This window comes from Dreissena polymorpha, chromosome 3 (genome assembly GCF_020536995.1).
Source record: "Dreissena polymorpha isolate Duluth1 chromosome 3, UMN_Dpol_1.0, whole genome shotgun sequence".
In the NCBI taxonomy this organism is placed as follows: Eukaryota; Metazoa; Mollusca; class Bivalvia; order Myida; family Dreissenidae; genus Dreissena; species Dreissena polymorpha.
The window spans coordinates 43,317,371-43,332,767 of record NC_068357.1 but is presented as its reverse complement, the minus strand read 5'-3'; the positions used below and the strand labels follow the sequence as shown (position 1 = coordinate 43,332,767).

The window sequence follows — 15,397 nt, the reverse complement described above, 5'->3', positions numbered from 1 at the left end:
TGATCATGACTGGCAGATGACCCCTATTGATTTTCGGGTCACTAGGTCAAAGGTCAAGGTCACGGTGACCCGAAATAGTAAAATGGTTTCCGGATGATAACTCAAGAACGCCTATGCCTAGATTATGCTAGATTATGTGAAACTGAAAATATTTAACTGGGAACCTTAGGATTGTATGAAGTATTTAGCAGCCATCATCAAATATGACTTTCTATTACTTGCATAACTCCAACTAATGGATTGTTACTTAATCAACCATTTTTCAGAAGTGAAACAGGCAAGTTAAGACGCTACAATGAAGAGCTGAAGAATCGTCTGCAGAGAACCATTTCACGCCTAAAGGACCTGGAAGATCAGGTCACATATAACTATTCATATACCATTAGTTTTCAGGCATTCTGCTAATGTAAGTATTCAGTAAGATTGTGATTATTTAAACTCAGCATGTAATTAAAGTTAAATAAAAGGATAGAGATTCTTGGCAGAACAAGCAATACTTAGTCAGGTAATTAAAATGGAATGCTTACTAATGGATGCTTAATCTTCTTATCTTAATGTGATCCCAAACGAGACTGTGTAGCTCTATATGACGAATATTAAAATTTCTTCCCAACTAATGTACTATTATTAGGTTCCATTCCATGCAATATGTTATCACATCATTACAAAAAGTATCATTGAAGATCAGCCTGTCCACACTACAAATGATGATTTTAGACATTAATTAATTTCCACATAAAGTTCAAGCCTGGTTTTGGGATCACATGCCTCCTATGATTGTGTACATGGAGCTGTGGATGTGATTGCAGGTTGAGCAGCATTCCCGAGTACAGGAGAAGATGACAGAGCGTATCAAGATGATGGACGACCACTCACAGCACCAGGGATCTCAGGTATACATGGCACGATGTAACCTTTAGTTTAGGTACACATGGCATAATGTAACCTTCAGGTACACATGGCAAGATGTAACCTTCAGGTACACATGGCACAATGTAACCTTCAGGTACACTTGGCACGATGTAACCTTCAGGTACACTTGGCACAATGTAACCTTCAGCTTATTATGATTGCCAAGTGGTAATGGTCCTTGCCTAGCCATCAACAAGCTCTGGTGTAAGACCTATTCTTTGAGTGGTCTTAACTTACCCCAAGACAGGTTCTGCCCAGATATTAGACTCCAGGGCTTCTCAATAAGCTTTAGGCTAATACATGTTAACACAGTCATATTTTATTTGTTGTTCTGCACAGTAAGTTGTCATCTAGCTTTGGCATTTGTTCACTGCTTTTTGATTACCTAGGAATCTTAATATATTTATGTTCTGGGAATTTGAGCGCATTTTCAATGTTGGATGTTTAAGATCAAAATGTTTTCTGGTAATCACTATGAAGTTTTTCCTTGCTGTCATTTGACAGCTGACTTGCAAGTCCTAAGAGATGCTGTTGATTGCTTGTTGCTGTCATCTGACAGCTGACTTGCAAGTCCTAACAGATGCTGTTGATTGCTTGTTGCTGTCATTGGGCAGCTGACTTGCAAGTCCTAACATGCTGTTGATTGCTTGTTGCTGTCATCTGACAGCTGACTTGCAAGTCCTAACAGATGCTGTTGATTGCTTGTTGCTGTCTTGCTGACAGCTGACTTGCAAGTCCTAACAGATGCTGTTGATTGCTTGTTGCTGTCATTGGGCAGCTGACTTGCAAGTCCTAACATGCTGTTGATTGCTTGTTACTCAGGTCCTGGAGCTGCTGACCCGCCAGTCGAGCCTGCTGCATGACCGCCAGGTGCTGGCCAGCGAGCTCGAGTTTCTACGCAGGAACATCTCAAAGGCCAACATGGAGGAGGGGCTGCAACTGGGCTCCTCCAACAAGCTGCTGGTAGAGGAGGTACTGGGACATGTGAGGTCTGACAGCACTGAGAAACATGAGAACTACGTGACCAAGAACAAGGAGGAGAGAAATGGGCTCTAGCAGGAGATAGAAGCCACAACATGTGTAGTAAATAAGTGACTGTAGATTGAATGAGGGGGCTGCAACATGCATAGTAAATAACTGACTTCAGGTTGAATAAGGACATAGCAACTTGTGTATTAAATAACTGACTTTAGATTGAATTAGGGGGCTGCAACATGCATAGTAAATAACTGACTTTAGATTGAATTAGGGGTCTGCAACATGCATAGTAAATAACTGACTTAAGATTGAGGGGGCTGCAACATGCATAGTAAATAGCTGACTTAAGATTGAAATAGTGGGCTCGAATATGAATAATTATAAATTGACTTTAGATTGCATTCTGATGCTGCTACATGTGCAGTGAATCATTGAGATTAGCTGGAATCATTTACATGTGCAGTGAATCATTGAGATGAGCTGGAATCATTGACTTGCTGCTACATGTGCAGTGAATCATTGAGATGAGCTGGAATCATTGACTTGCTGCTACATGTGCAGTGAATCATTGAGATGAGCTGGAATCATTGACTTGCTGCTACATGTGCAGTGAATCATTGAGATTAGCTGGAATCATTGACTTGCTGCTACATGTGCAGTGAATCATTGAGATTAGCTGGAATCATTTACTTAAGCTTTAATGAGGATGACCAGTATTTAATAGACTTTAGGATGAATAATGAAACTGGAAAATGTGTACAGTATGAAAGATCATACAACTTTGAGAAAAACATTAAACTTATGAGCAAGGTGTTTATATATGAATCAATACTGTATGATATTTATGGAATCCAATTGATGGAGTATTTTATACAATTAAAAGTGGTTGATGGGCGATTGTCTTTTGTGGAATTGTGTTATTTCAAGTTGCATGGAAAAAGAAGTTTAACTTATATTGTATTACTTTTGTATAGGATATTTGTATTGTGGTAGCTGCTAGCTAATTGTTGAACATTGGAATTATTACTTTAGTGAGTATTTCTCACTACATCAACAATATTTGTATATAAAAACAGCGCTTGAATCTTCTGATGTGTTAAGTGGTTCTGAATAGCTTGCCTTACTTTCAAAAGTGAAGTTAAAAGCTGCTTACATTTGTACTGTATGATATATGAAGATTAGCTTGGAAGATATGTTTAAATAAAAAAACAAGGCAGCAACCATAATTTATATCATGATTTCTGTGTACATTTATTTATTGTCTGTGATATGTGCTTCATTTATTGTCTTGCATGAATGCAAATAAAACAAAGAAATTTTTTGTTGATTACAAACTCATTACTTCATCTTCCTGAAATAAAACTATTTGTTCTTGCATGAAGACCTTACTGAAAGGCATGTAGACTTGCCATAGCTCGCTGTTACAAATTTTCCCACTTACTTGAATCAAGAATTGAGCTGTTGTTACTAAACAAATTACTTTCACAGAGACAGTGTTTGGGATAGCGTATTTGTGGCTGGAATAAAGGTCACGGTTTCTAACAATTAGAAAAAAGTTTCAGCTCAATAACTCGACATCAAATTGATTTACGTGAATTGTGATGAACTTCAAATAGAGATACATAATATCAAGTTAAACTATTTTTCCAGCTTACTTTACCGACCATTTGTAAGTGTTGTTAAAAAAAATGATGTGGACAAAATTTAATAGACCGTTTGTGCCCTTCATAAACACTGTAGGGCTTTATCCATCTTATGTACAGCAAATTCACTAGATTTGCACGAGTAACCGAGCTTCCCTGAAAGTGCTCTGAATATTGTATCCGTTTTTTTAAATAATGAGTATGTACGACTTGCAATCAAACATGTCAGCCTATTAATGGGGCATCAGTGCCCTCAGCGCGGGCGACATTCAATGTGGCACGAACCGGAATCCGTAATTAATCACATTCTGGGATAACTCTTGTACACAAAGCGATCACAGTACGGTGACCAGATATGAGGTCGCAGTGATCGGGGCGTACTAGTTTTTGAACCAGCTTTTGTAAACACGCTTACATTTCATGCACACTACAAAAACGGATTAGATAATAAACAGTCAGACGGCGATTGTTGACACCCATATAATACATCTAGGTAAAGGCATCCATTTCTCCATCTCAAACAATGGCACAGAATCTCGAGGACTTTATTAAGAAATACAACCCGCATGCGGAAACAGTGCAGTTTCTAAAAGGTAGGCATTGAAATTGATGTTGATACCACAATCACGATAATGTCCTGGATATAATATGTTTTGTTATAGTTAACTGTTACTATGAATACTTATTGCCTTTTATTCTATAGGGTCGATATAGTCAATATAGACGTTCTCCCAGAGCCTTTTTTATATTTTTTGCTATGGCGGCTCTAACAACCCTAGCTTTGGGTAATAAAGCTGAAAGTTGAATTATTGCAACTAAGGGTCGATATTGATTTTTTAGGTCAAATCACGCAAACGCACACGAGAAATGCAATACTCTTACATATCCGTTATCTATGACCTTTTGCAGCAAAAGACAAAATGTAAATATGTTTGAGGTTCATGTAGAGGCTTCAGTTTGAAAAATGTGGGACCCCTAGCATTGAACTCAAATTTGACTAAACGAAGAGTGCCACATTGAAAATGTATATATTATATATATATTTGCTTAAAAGGATGGTTTTCCTTCAAACTGCTACCAATTTTGTGCAGCAACGTATCATACCATCGACATAATCAATCAAAATACAAAGCGATTTTAACACGAAAATAGACATTATTTTCAAAAATCTGAATGATGTTTATTCAACGTATTTCGGCGGAAAATTATATAACTAGTTAATAATATCGACATTGATGAGGGCAAGTTACGCTTAAATAGTAAAAAAAAGTTTACATATCTAGAAATATCAAAACTCGAACACATGTCATTTTATGACGATGGGGGCAGCCATTTTTAAATTAATAAAATCGAAAGAAACATGCTAAAAACTCACTCATCGCCTAATTGGCATTCCAAACGATTGACGATGACAAATGCATTGAATTGTAATCTTTCCGTTGATGTGTGCAAACTGCATGATCAGACCTCATAAACACTTAAAAAAATAACTTTGTAAGAATCATTTCGCCAATGTTTACAATTGTTGTCGAATCACATGTACTTGTATTATTGCGCACAAAATAGTACGCTTACAGACTGACAGATTGTCAATTCATCACGGTATACTATTTTATTGATACTATATTATCATAATTCGCTTCAACAACCTAAATGTAAAAATAATTCTTTTAAACGGAGTTTTTAATAACGAAAGTGAAAACAACGGAAGTCGGATGGATATTCTGTGAGATGCACTTCGGCTCCAGAAAAACAATACAAATACACTAAAAAAGACGTGTGGGGGACATTTTCAGCTGGAAAATATTTTAAATGGGGTAAGTGATTATATCTCTGTGTGATCATTTCTGTTATTAAGCGCGATCTCTTCCTGATTTATGTTAACAGTTGTTTTACTAGTCGCGACCCAACTGTCAAAAAATGATGTGTTTTCTCAGGTATGTGTATACACATACCACGTTTTCTTACTACTTCACGTGATCTCGACCGATTTGTAATGCACGTTTTTCTACGGAGTACAGCGAGTGCCACGCTTTCAAAATGGCTAGAAGGAATCGATATACAAATGTATAAAAAGAGTCGGTTTGCCAAAAGGAACACATTATTCAAAACTGTACAAGGACAGTAGTTGTTCAGGAAGGAAGAAAGAAAAAAAAATGATACATAGCTGTGTATTTCTATGTAAAACTATGCTTTCTAGAGTCGTCTGCACAAAACTCATAAAATCTTGTTATTGATGAGCAATTTCTCCTTTTATCACAATGATTTCTACCCAGCCAAACCTATTTCTTTATATTTATTTACAATTTTATATGTCGTCTGCAACTTCTTTCGAGTTTAAAATTTTCCATTTGGTTGTAGCAAAATGATTAAGCCCTTGAAATAGAATGGTGACTCTTATTATCCACCATACCTGGATGTTTAAAAAGTAGTTCAGTTTAGTTATTTTTAGAACTTTGTTTAGGAAAATTATCCAAAAAATGCAGTTGAATAATAACTTATTTGTTGTTTTCTGACAATAATTTTCTGTGAAATGTTGCTAACTTGACCTTGTATATGTATATAGCTTTGTATTTATTCAACTTACGGTCGTGCATATCCTTCCTAACTTTAGATTGAGATTTTGTAAATAAGTGTAAAAATGTATTGGTTTTAAACAAAAAAATATTGAATGTCAAAAATGTGTTTATGTTATTCTATCCGTCTTTACCTTTAAAATGATATATAGTTTGACCATATTGTACCACATTGAATGAAGAAAAACCAAAGCAAAGTTTTAATTAATTTTATCCCTCCCATGAACCTTAACAACTTAATCGGAGTTGTTAACGTTTACCACAATATATCTACACTCACATGAGACGAACCAGTACGATTTCCTGAAGGGGATCTAGTTTAATTTACAAATGCAAATTGCATTTTGAGCTTGACAAGCTGTAACATGAGTATAATAACGATGAACTCTGTTAAATTTACAGCGCGTGCAGAAGACGGGGTCCCGCCTTACTTCGAGATCGGCGTGGAACGCGCCAGACTCGAAAGCATAAAAGGTAGCGTATGGGAGCTCTTTAATGCCAATCAGTTATATATACGTCGATCACACGTCTTTCCATGCAGATGATCATGTTATATTTCCTGTTTCTTAATAACAATTCATTCGTACATAGCTTCTTTTGCATTTCATTGCTTATAGTACGAAGAGAACAACAGTCAGTTATACTACGTCGATCACACGTCTTTCCATGTACATGTATATGATCATTTGATCTTTTCTGTTGCTGAATTAAAATTTATTCGTGCATAGATTTTTTCGCATTTCATTGCATAAAGTACACAAGGAACAATGCTATAAATGTGGAATCCGAAACAACTCAACAAATAACTTACCAAGTTAATCAAAATATTTGATCACAAGTTTAATTAATTAAAAACGTACATGGGCACTTATGTAAACTACATTAAATGAGATGCGCGCTTAATATGCACGAATCATACTTAAGATGCCTACTTTAAAAAAAGAAATCTTACGTTATGTGTATTCTGGTTTGCAGCGTCTGAAAAATACGGCGGCAAGATTGACTTTGACGGTGCCGATACAGAACTCTTTGTACCGTCCCCGCACTGTTCAGGTGAGAGGTCAAGTGAAGAGGCATACGACAGACCGCTGCAAAGCAATTTAATTTGAATGCGGTTAAATTGTTTTTCAGTACTCATGCAATCAGAACTTATTGAATTAAAGCGATATTACAATTTATTGTTCTTATTATATCCATGCCGTCTTGTTCGGTTGGTAGAGCGCTGAAAGAGGATCGCGGGTTTGATTTTCAGCCACAAAACGTGTATTGTGATTTGTAATAACATTATTTCTACGGCCATTCTCCATCAGCTTCTGATTCAAAATTGACAGTTGTAACTTATACGGGCATGTATGTGCACCAAGTATATTGCGAAACCAGCTTACTCAGTCAAAATTTGATATGACCGCCGTGGTATGATTAAGAAACTAACAATTGAAAACGGCGACCCATCTTAACAACAGCCATTTCCATTCCAGACGGCATCCCAGTGTCTGTGTACTTCCCAGTGGCGTGTCAAGGGGACGCTACTCCGACCATCCTGGTCTACTTCCACGGGGGAGGTAACGTGGTCGGCTGCAGACAAACACACGAGACTATCTGCAAGATACTCGCCAGGTAAGCCTCGGACTCAGGGCGAATAGACTGGCTCAGACTGTTTATTTGCATCTCTTTGATCCTTGCCATTTCGACATTGCTCCTGAAAACTGGTAAAGAAAACTGTTCATTCCATATGTGGACAACACGTTTAGTGCAAATACCGGTAATTTGTTGACCTTCATATTTCCTTTATTGCTTCAGAAGTTCAATTTTAGATACTAAGATTAATCTAAGTAAGCAGAGGCAGCAAATGCCGTGAAAAAGGCAATTAACAAGGCCGCAGTCATGCAAATATTTTTATATCACATTATGATATGAAAGATATTATGAAATTAAATCATTATTAATAATAGTTAATATTGAACTTTGTATTTTGAATGTTTGTAATGTTTTAGTCGTGGTATCATTCGTCAATTTTTGGCTGTAACGAATGGTAATACCCATACTTCTGTTGCGCGTTGTCTGTTATGAATGATAGATAGATCTGATAAATGCACACTCGTTCACCGACCTTTCTAGAGACGCCCAGTGTATCGTGGTCAACGTTGAGTATAGACGGGGTCCGGAACATCGATTTCCCGCCAATAATGATGACGCGAAGTGCGTCGTGCAGTGGGTAGCGGAGAACAAACATGCAGTGGGTAAGAGTGAAGGATATATAAGAATTAAGTTGGTATGTAGACAGACAGACAGACAGACAGACAGACAGACAGACAGGCAGGCAGGCAGGCAGGCAGGCAGGCAGGCAGGCAGGCAGGCAGGCAGGCAGGCAGGCAGGCAGGCAGGCAGGCAGGCAGGCAGGCAGGCAGGCAGGCAGGCAGACAGACAGACAGACAGACAGACAGACAGACAGACATATTTTTATTTGAGACTTATACAAAGTACATCGTCTATGTAGGTCAGATAAAAAGTGAGTTAGTGTAAAGGTCAGAGCTTATGTGAGTTAGCGTGAAAGTCAGATCAAATGTGAGTAAGTGTGAACGTCAAATCTGATGTGAGTTAGAGTGAAAGTCAGATCAGATGTGAGTTAGTATGAAAGTCAAATCAGATTTAAGTTAGAGTGAAAGTCAGATCAGATGTGAGTGAGAGTGAAAGTCAGATAAGATGTGAGTAAAAGTGAAAGTCAGATCAGATTTAAGTTAGAGTGAAAGTCAGATCAGATGTGAGTAAGAGTGAAAGTCAGATCAGATGTGAGTAAGTGTGAAAGTCAGATCAGATTGAGTTAGAGTGAAAGTAAGATCAGATATGAGTTAGAGTGAAAGTCAGATCAGATGTGAGTTAGAGTGAAAGTCAGATTAGATTTAAGTTAGAGTGAAAGTCAGATCAGATGTGAGTAAGAGTGAAAGTCAGATCAGATGTGAGTTAGAGTGAATGTCAGATCAGATGTGAGTTAGTGTGAAAGTCAGATCAGATGTGAGTAAGAGTGAAAGTCAGATCAGATGTGAGTAAGAGTGAAAGTCAGATCAGTTGTGAGTTAGTGTGAAAGTCAGATCAGATGTGAGTTAGAGTGAAAGTCAGATCAGATGTGAGTAAGAGTGTAAGTCAGATCAGATGTGAGTTAGAGAGAAAGTCAGATCAGATGTGAGTTAGAGTGAAAGTCAGATCAGATGCGAGTAAGAGTGAATGTCAGATCAGATGTGAGTTAGTGTGAAAGTCAAATTAGAAGTGAGTTAGAGTGAAAGTCAGATCAGATGTGAGTAAGAGTGAAAGTCAGATCAGTTGTGAGTTAGTGTGAAAGTCAGATCAGATGTGAGTAAGTGTGAAAGTCAGATCAGATGTGAGTTAGAGTGAAAGTCAGATCAGTTGTGAGTTAAAGTGAAAGTCAGATCAGATGTGAGTAAGAGTGAAAGTCAGATCAGATGTGAGTTATAGTGAAAGTCAGATCAGATGTGAGTAAGTGTGAAAGTCATATCATGTGAGTTAGTGTGAAAGTCAGATCAGATGTGAGTTAGAGTGAAAGTCAGATCAGATGTGAGTTAGTGTGAAAGTCAGATCATGTGAGTTAGTGTGAAAGTAAGATCAGATGTGAGATAGAGTGAAAGTCGGGTCAGATGTGAGTTAGTGTGAAAGTCAGATCAGATGTGAGTTAGTTTACAAGTCAGATCAGATGTGAGTTAGTGTTAAAGTCAGATCAGATGTGATTAAGTGTGAAAGTCAGGTCAGATGTGAGTTAGTATGAAAGTCAGATCAGATGTGGTCAAAGTCAGATCAGATGTGATTTAATGTGAAAGTCATATCAGATGCGAGTTAGTGTGAAAGTCAGATCAGATGTGAGTTAGAGTGAAAGTTATGTCAGATGTGAGTTTGAGTGAAAGTCAGACCAGATGTCAGTGTGATGGTAAAGTAAGAAGGGAGTAAGTGTGAAGGTCAAATCAGGTGTGAGATAGTGTGAAGGTCAGATCAAATGTTAGTATGTTCGAAAGTCAGATCAAATGTGATTTAGTGTGCAAGTCAGATCTGAAGTGAGTTAGTGTGAAATCAGATCAGATGTAAGTGTGAAGGTCAGATAAGATGTGAGTTTCCGGGAGTTTGAAAGTCAGATCAGAAGTGAGTAAGTGTGAAAGTCAGATCATCTGTGGGTAAGTGTGAAGTTCATTCAATCGCTGGTAAATGGTGAAAATCATATCAGCAGTGAATATGTGCGAAGGTCAGAGAAGCCGTGGGTAAGTGTGAAGCCGCTGGCAGAAGATCGGAAGTGGGCTAATATAAAGATAAGATCAGCTGTTGGTGAATGTGAATGTCAGTGGTTAAGTGTTAAGGTAAGATCAGCAGTGGATAAGTGTAAATGCTAGATAAGCAGCCGTAAGTGAGGAGCTCAGACAGCCATGAGCTAGTATAATAGTAAGATCAGTCATGGATATGTGTGAATGTAAGATCAGCCATGGGAAAGTCAGATCAACAGTGGGTAAGTGTGAATATAAGGTCAGCCATGAGTAAGTGTGAAGTCCGTTTGGCAGTGGGTGAGTCGGATCTGCAATGGATATGTGCCAAGGTCAGATCAGCAGTGCGTTTTTGTGAAGATTAAATCAGAAAATAATACTTACACAGCGTATGATAGAAGGAACAAAATGATTTGGGTGTATGAAAAATTAAACCCGATACAAGTTATCATATTACCTGCCGTTTTTCAACTGACTAGATGCACACGAATGTGCAATTCCAGCCAATAATGCACCGACCATATTGTTAAGCAGCGCATCGAAAGCACCGATCATACGAACAAAAGTGTATCCATCTCGATCAAAAATTTTACAATTTCTTGCCACCCAAACCTTAAACTGATTTTCATCTCGACACACTTGACTGACTTTCTTGCCAACTCAACGCATGCGTAATAATTTCTTCCCTCAACTCATATGGAATGATTTATTTTCACCTCCACTCATATGTAATTGTTCGCCATCTTCACTCATGTAACTGCTCGCCATCTCTACTTATACGTAATTGCTCGCCATATTCACTCATATGTAGTTGCTCGCAATCTCTACTCATATGTAATTGCTCGCCATCTCCACTCATATGTAATTGCTCGCCATCTCCACTCATATGTAATTGCTCGCCATCTCCACTCATATGTAATTATTGCTCGCCATCTCCACTCATTGTAATAATTGCTCGCTATCTCCACTCACATGTTATAATTGCTCGCCATCTCCACTGATATGTAATAATTTCTAAGGCACCTCCATATATTGTTGTCCACCAGGTGGCGGTTCTGGCAGCAAGCTGGGAGTGGCCGGGGACAGCGCGGGGGGTCGAATAGCGGCTGTCGTCAGCTATGATGCTAGGGATCTCATCGACTTTTCTGTAAATACATGGTTATCTGTCCGATAAGGGTTACAGTCAGTAGCAATTAACACTTAAAATAATAGCAAGCGTTAAGTTCTAACGTTTATTTTATTTTAAACTTCGTTAAGCATAATTTAGTACTTATTTAAGTACATAATTTAGTAACTGAACATGCCAAAACATACGTGAAGTAAAACGTTAGAACAATATTCGAACTTATATGGGAACACGATCATTTATGAAAAAAATGAAAACAATTTAAACGTTCAGGTTGTGATGTATCCAAATACGACGATATTTGGGGTTGCTTAGCTGAGCGTGACGATGCATTTTAACTTTTTAAGGTTTTAAGTGTACCCGAGCAAGACTATACATTGGAGCCGTGCTCTGTAATAAAGGGGTTTAATGCATGTGCGTATAGTGTCGTCCCAGTTAGCCCTGTACAGCCTAAGCATGGACGACACTTTGCGCCTTAATAAGATTTTTGCTAAGGAAACACTTTCTTTAAACAGAAAATATCATAAAAGCGGAAAGTGTCTTCACTGAAAAGCCTGTGCGGACTGCACAGGCTTATCTGGGACAACACTGTAAGCACATGCAGTAAACCCCCTTTTCACAGAGCACGGCTCATTTCAATTTTCAGGTTCTGGTGTACCCCAACACGACGATGCATTTCAATTACCCGTCCATTGAGGAGTTCAGAGAAGGGCCGGGCCTCTCGTACAAGCTTCTTCAATGGTAAGACGGCATGGCCTTACTACATATTCAGTGGCTTTTCATGTTCAGTACGCATGCATGCAGACTCGTATGATGTTGTTCTAATAGTTAATTGTACATTAAAATGCATATGGTTAAAGATATATTCCGTTTCTTGTCAAATTTATGTGTTTGAGACTTTAAGATTAAGCTATGTATATATTTCGTAGATGTACGTTGTGGCGCTTCCATAACATGTCCTTATCCGTTAAAATACCACACAACGCTGGACTATTAAGGATAAGCAGTGTGTATTATGAAGGACTTTGCAATGTTTTCACTGTTCATAACTGTTTCAATATTTTACGACGCTGATAATTCCAATCCCTGTCATGACGTATGCGTGTCCATCTCTGAAGGTTTATGGGCAACTACCTGACCGGGGAAGAGGACAGAAACGACCCGCGGGCCTCTGTGCTGCTTAGGGAGGACTGCTCCAACCTGCCACCAACACTGATCATAGTCGCGCAGCTTGACCCTCTCAGGGACGGTTGCTATGGTAACAATCAATTGCCTTGTGCTTTATTGTGTACAGGGGGTCACGATCGGGTGAAAATTTTAATCTTTATAACTTAACTTGTTTACCTTGTGACAATACTGAATGGTGGCTATTTAAATGTGTATAAACATACGGTCATAGTGATAAGTATGGTTAAACGCACGTTAAAGATAAAGTTGAATGTTCTCGTACGATTCATACTCTTGATTCGAGTATATTTCACGCTTGGTGGAGATAAAAACCAAAAAAACTTGAGCTTTGCAGGAAAATATGCAAGCACTAAATAAAACAACTAAACTCTTGTACTGTTAATTTTACTGCTTTCTGTATGCGTTGCTAGCGTATGCAACGAAGTTGAAGGCCGCCGGGGTAGAGGTAGAAGTAAGGACGATACAGGGTGTTCTACACGCATTCTGGAGCCTCACAGGTAACCAGGGCCAGTGCAGGTCTTGGACAAGAATCTTTCGTAAATGTTTGTGTTGTGGGAGAAAATATTAATATTCGAATACAGAGACGGTGTATTTTGATGGTATGCGTGCATTTTCAGACATGTATAAATAAATTAATTATCATAAATGATTGCATTAAGTATGATAATAATTATGATTAATTAATGATTAAGTACATGTTCCAGTGTGCCTTGTCAATAACTGGATGTATTTAAAGAGAGATACGATTCCGGTTTTTATTGCATTTTAAAATCTTAAGTGCTGAAGAAGATTTGCACTCATCCGTCCGTACGAACGTATGTCCGTAGGTCCCGACGCTCAGGTTTTCAATGCCAAATTAACTACTCGGTGACAACATCCGCGCAGAGATTTGACTGGAACCAGCATACCTGTATCAGATAGAGCATGGGACTCTGCGTGGAGATTGACTCGATTAGTCTCGCTCACACTTACGTGTTGAATTAAATATGCAGATGATCAGAAACAAGAGTAATGGCTTTGACGGGTTTTTACACAATAACGGCCCTTGTGTATGTTTTACAACAATGGAATATTAATACCTAAACTTTTGTGGGTTCAACTCCTTTTAAGCTACAAAGCGGATTTCGCTCACACGTTTACAGCCTTATATCATTTATGCGTGGATAATCATTGAGATAGAAACTTGGAATACGATCAATTGTGGCTGAATAATGGCCCTTAGTCGTTTCGTCCACTGTTTATGTCTGTGTCCAAACATATGTCGTACCGGCATCAATGTCCGTGACACATTTCTATATGAGCCGTGCTATGCGAAAAGGGGTTTAATGCATGTGCTTAAAGTGTCGTCCCACATTAGCATGTGCAGTCCGTACAGGGACGACACTTTCCGCCTAAACTGGATTTTTGATAAGAAGATACTTTCTGTAAACGAACAATACAATTAAATTGGAAAGTGTTGTCACTGATTAGCCTGTGCGGACTGCTTTACGCACATACATTAAACTCCATTTAACAAAGCACGGTTCATATGATGTATTAGGTAAAGTAGTTAGGTAATTCTAATGTTGTTTTCGTATTTAAGGTGCATACCTGGAAACGGGAAAAGAAGCCCAGGGCTATGCTATACAGTTCATACGGAAGTTCAAGGCTTGATAAAGGAGGTCCTGGTGTTGTGACACGTCATAGTCGTCACAGTTTAGTATATGTGTATCATCAGACGGCGTGCTATTTGTATTGTGAATAATAAGTTAAGCCATTGTGTTCATCTGTTGATATATGTTGAGTGTATATAGTTTGTGTGTGTGCTCTGCCGCAAATAAGCAGTGTCTTATAACGCCTTTAAAATGAAGCAAAAGATGAACATGTAATCGATGTGATGACGACTCTGGTTTAAACTTAAAACAAAAGCAAAAGATTGGTGATTGCCCATAAAAACTCTTTTTGGTCAGTTCAGTTTGTTTGGCGATGAGAGATAATTCTGAATCGGTTATGTGACTGTAATGACATTTGTCTCCCTTATATTAATCAATACCATATAAAATTCATCACAATGTAAACTACTACATGAAACATGTCACAACCGCATGGCATCGGGACCGGGAAAACCATAGTATGCATGGATATTATCTGTGGATATTCGATTATATGATTGCACAGTATCATGTCAAACATATTTATACTAAATTACTGTGTATATTTCTATTCTTATTTGCATATTTGTACAACGTACCATGTTTATGTTAAAAGTGTAAACTCTCAATCAAGCACTTTGTGTATTCTAGAATGTCATAATTTGTATGTTTATATATGTTCATAAAACTAATATTTAGATGAACCTTTTTAACATGTTTATTAAAAATACGTAATAAATTGAGTGTTCATATTTGAAAGTTTTATATTAAATTTTTTTTAAACACATTAGATTTTATTTAAACTGACATATTTTAAATAAATAACAACATTGTACTTTTCTATGAATTTATCTCTACCTAATGTAAACAACGATGCAAACAACCACATTAACCAGTTTTTGTTTGCTGAACAAACGTCGAAGTACGTGTGTATGTAAACAACGCACAAAAGCGAAAATGTTTATGCATTTTTTTTTCATTACATATATCAGTTTTCACTGACGCTTGATGAAGAGTTATCAGAAACAAACTGGTTCTTTATTCATGCACTTTACATTTTGTGCATAATACCAAAATGCAAACA

At 37.8% G+C, this 15,397-nt stretch overlaps 2 protein-coding genes across 3 annotated transcripts in view; both read left to right on the top strand.

Annotated features, from left to right (window-relative positions):
* The window catches only part of LOC127873873 (serologically defined colon cancer antigen 8 homolog), a 28,955-nt gene extending 25,744 nt beyond the window's left edge, over positions 1–3,211 (top strand). Inside the window, exons 15-17 of one of the 2 annotated variants that reach the window (XM_052417969.1) lie at positions 267–357; positions 810–893; positions 1,735–3,211. In XM_052417969.1, coding sequence (XP_052273929.1) covers positions 267–357; positions 810–893; positions 1,735–1,968 — 409 coding nt within the window. In that variant the 3' untranslated portion in view covers positions 1,969–3,211. Of the gene's footprint in view, positions 1–264; positions 358–809; positions 894–1,734 lie in introns of those variants that run through there. The other variant, XR_008046422.1, reaches the window with a different exon arrangement.
* Positions 3,212–3,914: 703 nt separating this feature from the next.
* Positions 3,915–15,065, top strand: LOC127873879 (esterase LipI-like). Its single transcript, XM_052417982.1, has 10 exons — positions 3,915–4,126; positions 6,512–6,583; positions 7,085–7,162; positions 7,588–7,726; positions 8,228–8,349; positions 11,415–11,515; positions 12,141–12,235; positions 12,613–12,752; positions 13,093–13,179; positions 14,265–15,065. Exons 1-10 carry the CDS (start codon positions 4,057–4,059, stop codon positions 14,333–14,335), a joined length of 975 nt encoding a protein of 324 aa, XP_052273942.1. The 5' UTR covers positions 3,915–4,056; the 3' UTR covers positions 14,336–15,065.
* Positions 15,066–15,397: the final 332 nt, after the last annotated feature.